Raw genomic sequence first — 6,397 nt, 5'->3', positions numbered from 1 at the left:
CCCTCCTTTGGCAATGTAAGAGTTTTATCTTGTCTCTTGAGCCAAAAAAGAAACATTTTGACTGGGGTAGAACTTCCTATCTAATATCATTAAAGCAGAGAGGCAGTAGGTGTGATAAAAGCATGGACTCTGGACCAAGACTGGCTGTACTTGAATCCCAGTTCTACTACTTACTAGCTGTATGACCTTGGGCAAGTTTCATGAGCTCTCTGTGCCTTTATTTCATCATCTTTATAGTGAGGGCATCTGGCTGGCTTAGTCAGTAGAGCATGGGACTCTTGATCTCCAGGTTGTGAGTTCAAGTCCCACATTAGGTGTAGAGCTTACTTAAAAAAGTAAATAAACTAACTAAAAAATAGGGTCATAATGGTAGCTAATATACTGAATTGTTATGAGGATTAAATTAGCTAATATTTCTGGCTGCTTAAAAGAATGGATGGCATATGCTGAGTCCTATATAAGAGTTAGTTGGTTAGATTGTCCCTGGCTAAAGCATATCAGAAGGGTTTTTGTTTTTGTTTCTTGAGACAGCGAGAGTGAGAGAGTGCATGTGAGACCTAGGGAGAGGGGTGGAGGGAATGAGAGAATACTAAGCAGGCTCCTCACTGAGCGTGGAGCCCGACATGGGACTTGATTCCATGACCCTGGGATCATGACCTGAGCTGAAATCAACCAACTTGAGTCACTCAGGTGGCCCAGAAGTGTTCTTGATAAATGTGTCATGCTCACTATCTTTTGTGACATAGTTCCTATATATATATATTCTTTGTTTTCTGTATGGATTTAGCTGTGAAGGTTAATATTTTTGCTAGAGAGGTTTTGTAGAAGAGATGGGGGCAACTGGTCCAGTGAGAGATTTGTATCTCTATGCCTGATCTAAATGGAATCCCTTTTTATGGGTAACTAAGAAGAGTGTACCAGAGCAGACCCAGAATGGACACACGAAGTCTTCCCGCACATGGCATTTGGCCCTCTGATTCCTTCACACAGGGGCTATCAATACTAAAAATATTTTCCTCCTGAATTCTCTTTATTCTTGCCTTTAGTGATGTGTTCCGATCTAAGAATTTCCTCCCACACTTCGGAAAAATGCTGGAGAATGTTTTCATGCCAGTGTTTGAGGCCACCATCAATCCCCAGGCTCACCCAGACCTCAGTGTCTTCCTTAAGCACGTAAGCATGAACTTTTGGGCCTTCCTCTTGCTGTGCCTGGACCAGTACTGCCTCATAGCTGTGTCTCTGATGCTTGGTCCTTGCCTTTGGGAGCTGAAAGTTTGTCTGAGGACTGGGATCCCGCAGTGGGACTGACCCTACCACATGGCCTACTTTTCCGGACAGATTACTGGCTTCGACAGTGTGGATGATGAATCCAAACACAGCGGCCACATGTTCTCTGCCAAGAGCCCCAAGCCCCAGGAGTGGACGGTGGAAAAGAACCCATCTTACACTTACTATGCCTACTACATGTACGCGAACATCACGGTGCTCAACAGCCTGAGAAAGTAAGTAGGTGGAGCTGGAGCTAGAAGGAGATGCTTCTATTTCAAACACCTCTTCTGCTCAACATCGGTGCCTTGGGTGGCTGAGGGCCACTGCACTGCGAGGATCCTTCCAACTGGCCCAAATCAGAAATTTCTTTCCCTTGTCTTTTTCTGCGGGTTCTTTCTTTATTTAGTGGCAGGAATGGATATTTTGGAGCCTTCAGGTAACTTTCACAGTTCCTTTCTCTGGAAGCTTAGGAGTTTACACTAACCACCACACAATTTATTGTCACGCTCCATACACTTCACCCTTCTTGATATAGCTGGGTAAAGACTAGAGGAATATTATAACGGGGTTTTCTGGAGACATCTCCCCCCTCAAGTGCGAGTAGGAGAAATGACAACATGGTGCTACTGGTAAATTTCCTGTTGAGACTGAAGGGAATCGAATCTTGAGTTTTCCTCCATACCCTCATTTCCTCTGCTGCCTCTGTTTTCAGAAGTCTGTGTTCAGGAAGAATTAAGATTATGACCTGGAATTGCCAGTTTTACTGAATCCTTTGGGTGCCCCACTCCCTTTCGGAGGGTTCCTCTTTCTCCTACCAAATTTTCTTTTAAATCACTGCATGCCCAGAGTGGCTGCCGGGTCCCAGGCAGCCACCTGTGATTACTATGGCAAGTTGCCTCTCCCTAGGGAACGAGGCATGAACACGTTCCTGTTCCGACCTCACTGTGGGGAAGCGGGTGCCCTCACCCACCTCATGACCGCATTCATGACAGCAGATAATATCTCTCATGGCCTGAATTTAAAGAAGGTGAGTTGGAGACTCTCTTCCTAATATTAACTTTTATATCGGAGCTGGAGGAATAATGTTTTCCCTTATCATTTTCTCCCAAGTCGTTATCAACACTGGAATCACATTAAACTAGAGCGAAAAAAGATTTTTGAGGTTAATTAGTACAGTTCATTTCACGGAAGCCAGACAAGTAAAGGGAGCTGCTTACCTAACCAGTTAGCAGCAGAGATGAGTTCATGCAGGTCTTCTGACTTCTATTTTAGAACTCTAACAAGGGAGAATTCAGAGGTGCTTAGCTAACCTTAAACCAGTTTTTGCCAGATTTCTTGTTAGAGCATGTTTTCAAATATCTCTTGTGAGAGTCAGAACTTTCTTGTAGGGAAAAAAAAAAATGTTTTAAGGTGAAGTCTTTTCCCCGAGACAGACCATGTACCTTAGGCAACTAAAACTCAAACATTTGGTTTGACTCAATGCTACTGAAAATGGATGATCCCAAATACATTTATTCTAAGTAGCATTTACATTTAAAATGATTATTCTTCTGTACTAAGGGATTTAAGGAACGTACGGTCATTCTGTTAAAAGCTAAGCCTTGCGGTGGGTCATGCGGTTTTACCATTTCTCATTTGTATCCCTTTTTCAACATCCTTAAATAATTTTTTTCACTTTTCCTTTTCAGAGCCCTGTGTTACAGTACTTGTTTTTCTTAGCCCAGATTCCCATCGCCATGTCACCATTAAGTAACAACAGCTTATTCCTAGAATATGCCAAAAATCCTTTTTTAGACTTCCTCCAGAAGGGACTAATGATCTCACTGTCGACAGATGACCCGATGCAATTCCACTTCACCAAGGTACACATATGCAATCTTGAGCAATACAGGCATCTTTGGTAGGACTGATGTTTTCCAGCCAGAATTTTAAAGTTAAATCAAGGTATTTCAATATGCTTTTTCTGCTGGATGCTTGTTTTTTGTTTTTTTTTTTTAAATATACTCTCTTTTCTTTTCTCTTCTTTTGTTTCTTTGTTTCTTTTTTTGCCTCATTTAAATAAATAACCCAAGGAGCCCCTAATGGAAGAATATGCCATTGCTGCACAAGTGTTCAAACTGAGTACCTGTGATATGTGTGAAGTGGCAAGAAACAGTGTTCTGCAATGTGGAATTTCTCATGAGGTAGACCTGTCCTTGGCTGGCTGCCCTTCTGTGTGTAGGATCTGGTAACTGAGTACTGAAGAGAGGGTTGGGGGAACACAGGTAGAAAAATCACCCTGCAAATCATGGGCAATTACTATGGACAGGGATTAGAAAGAATTCTCCCAGCCCTCTGGCTATGCCTGGGGGGCAAGGAAAATAAAACGCATTTGACTTCTCAGCAGACCATGCGGTATTGAGGCCCTGGCTAAATGCTCTTACCGGTTTATGTTTTCCTTTTGTCAGTAAGTAATATAAGGAAGGAATCTTTGTGGAAGATGTAATTACTGTCTGTATTGGGATAAAAAACCAACAATCATTCCCCTTCCTTTTCTCTTACAGGAGAAAGCAAGGTTCCTGGGCGACAATTATCTTGAGGAAGGCCCTATGGGAAATGATATCCGGAAGACAAATGTAGCCCAGATCCGTATGGCCTATCGCTATGAAACTTGGTGTTATGAACTTAATTTAATTGCTGAAGGCCTTAAATCAGGAGAATAAAGTAAATAAACTAAATAATAATATGGGTGAGATTTTCATTAGACAATATAATATGAATAACAGTTACTCGTTATTGAATCCTTACTATAAACCCATGATTGTAATAGATATCATTCCACTGACATTATATCTTTTAATTCTTTTCACTTTACAACGTAGATAATATTATCTTCGTTTTGGAGAAGGGGAGGATCAGAGAGAGAGGGAGTCACAGAATCTGAAGCAGGCTCCAGGCTCTGAGCTGGCTGTCAGCACAGAGCCCGATGCCGGTAACAAGCCGTGAGATCAGGACTTGAGCCAAAGTCAGATGCCCAACCCACTGAGCCACCCAGGGGCCCTGGGGGAATGTAGGCTTTGGGTTTACATGAATGAACTTTGCTTGAGGCACTTAGAGCATTGAAAAGTCCTTTTGATGGGATACAACTGGAAGCTGGTGTGTAGGCCAATATAGAAAATACCTATGAGCTATTACACTTAGGGAGAATTTATCTTATAAAAAGATTCTTAGTTTTAAGGATACAGTTGTCAATGAAGTTATAGTCAGCTGTCATTGTCAGCCCCCCCCGACCCCCCCCCCCCCATTTTAAAGAACTTTTTAGAAACCTGCCTGATACTGCAGACCAGATAGAATTCCATTTCGCTAGACTACTTCTACCCATACAGCTGTGTTGCCATCTAGTGGCTGGGCTGATGGTTCATCTAACTTACTAAATAATTACTGATGAACTGCTCAAGAATCAGGTACTAATCTAGACAGCAAAGTTGTAAAAAATAAGATTTCATTCCGACTCTCATGTTGTTCACAGTGTGAAATGATAGAATGAGTGGATACAAATGTGAAAAAGGACATTTTGTGAAACATCTCAGAAAGTAATGACTTTTCAAATGGGGGGGAAAAAGGCAAATTCCTGCATGTTTCCACATTCTATACAGGTAGCTGTAAGCATGTTTATACTTGTGTGTTTATACTGACAGCGTGTTTATAATAGCCCTAGTATAAGAATCCTCTCCCTGGTTTCTGAAGTTGAACTTCTGTTTGCTGAGTATTTAGAAGTCCCTTAGAGAACCTGATTTTATTTTTATCTTGTCCTCCAAGTCATCAAAATAATACAGATTGCTAAACTAAACGTTCTATTTTCAGATTTCAAAGGCATTAACTACCATCAGTTATATCTCGAGATTACCCATGAGAGGGCGGTAGAATACATACATGTTAATTCATCTATTACATGTAGAGAAACCATGCCAGATTTGGAATTCAAGCTGCCTCCTTTTGCCAAATAATCTTGAACTCTGAAATCAATTTGAATTGTGAAACAAATTTTAAAACGCTATTCTAGCTTAAAAGTTCATCTTAGACTATTGTTTGGGAAGTTTTCTGAATAGAAGGATGGAGGTGGGGTTGAGGAGCATAGTCCGTGAAGATCACTGTTAAAATTTACTGCAAACAATATTGACCTNGAAGGTAATTTCTGTTTCACTGTCCACAGCTCATGCTTTCACAACGGTGTGGGATATGCGGCTTTTACTGCTTTGGGTAAATTGGCTTGTGACAGTCATCTGTGATGTGTAACCGAACACCTCTCTTTCTGGCGGTCTCCTATTTTGGTACCTCTGTGTGAACAGATGTGGGAAGATTTTGGTCATCAGACNTGGGGCGGGAGGAGGTGGGGTGGGGTGGTTGGCCAGTGCCTGGGAAACAGGCTCAACTCATCCTGACTCGCAGCCTTGGTGAAACTGGGCTGCTGCTCGCAGTAGGCACCGCGCCACGCACATACCTGAGTATGAGCGTGTTGCAGGCGTAGCGCTTGGGCATGTGTGTCACAACAGGGCGTGGGGGCCGACCTCAGGCACTGGGAGTATCAAAGGCACCCTGCTCTGGGATCTCAAACCTCAGGTGTTCGAAGCGTTATTTGCATCTACGTTTTAAGTTGGCACTGGACTGCAATGGCAAGAGATAACTTTATAGTTTCCTTGAGTGAAGTGCCATTTGAGTTCCTTGATTAAGCTAGGTGGCCGTGAAGAGTCAGCCTTCATGCAAATTTAGGCCCATCACCGCGGAGCCAACAGGACGGCGGGCACGGTGACTGCGATGAGGTCCAGGCTGGCGTCCTGGCGACCAAGGTCCGGGATTAGGTTCTGGCCCCGGGGCGGACTCGAACGGGGGCGGTTCCCCTCTCGACGGCTCCCGGGCAGTGCCGGGGGCGGGCCGGAGCGTGAGGGGTGGGAAGAGGAGCCAATAAGAGCCGGGCTTTGCCGGGCGNGGCAGGAGCCTCGCGTGCGGGCCGTGGGGGCGACGTGGAGGCCGAGCGCAGGTAGGTGCGGGGCGATCCGGGACGCGCTCTGAGGCCGTGTCTCGGCTCCTCGCGGCGGTGCGTGTCGCACGCTGGGCGTCGGAAGCGGGGCGGCGGGGCTGGCAGTGCGGG

At 44.3% G+C, this 6,397-nt stretch overlaps 2 protein-coding genes across 4 annotated transcripts in view; both read left to right on the top strand.

The window, feature by feature from the left end:
- AMPD1 (adenosine monophosphate deaminase 1) overlaps positions 1-3,971 on the top strand; it is a 31,646-nt gene extending 27,675 nt beyond the window's left edge. Inside the window, exons 12-17 of the mRNA XM_077767820.1 lie at positions 1,047-1,173; positions 1,339-1,502; positions 2,176-2,296; positions 2,958-3,131; positions 3,342-3,452; positions 3,813-3,971. Coding sequence (XP_077623946.1) covers positions 1,047-1,173; positions 1,339-1,502; positions 2,176-2,296; positions 2,958-3,131; positions 3,342-3,452; positions 3,813-3,971 — 856 coding nt within the window. The remainder of the gene's footprint in view (positions 1-1,046; positions 1,174-1,338; positions 1,503-2,175; positions 2,297-2,957; positions 3,132-3,341; positions 3,453-3,812) is intronic.
- A 2,059-nt stretch (positions 3,972-6,030) lies between these two features.
- Positions 6,031-6,397, top strand: part of DENND2C (DENN domain containing 2C) — an 86,031-nt gene continuing 85,664 nt past the window's right edge. For 2 of the 3 annotated variants that reach the window (XM_077767033.1, XM_077767014.1), the window contains exon 1: positions 6,236-6,286. The gene's annotated coding sequence lies outside the window, so the exon portion shown is untranslated. Of the gene's footprint in view, positions 6,096-6,235; positions 6,287-6,397 lie in introns of those variants that run through there. The other variant, XM_077767025.1, reaches the window with a different exon arrangement.

Source organism: Crocuta crocuta, unplaced genomic scaffold (genome assembly GCF_008692635.1).
Source record: "Crocuta crocuta isolate KB4526 unplaced genomic scaffold, BGI_CrCroc_1.0 scaffold180, whole genome shotgun sequence".
In the NCBI taxonomy this organism is placed as follows: Eukaryota; Metazoa; Chordata; class Mammalia; order Carnivora; family Hyaenidae; genus Crocuta; species Crocuta crocuta.
This window is presented reverse-complemented; position numbering and strand designations above follow the sequence as displayed.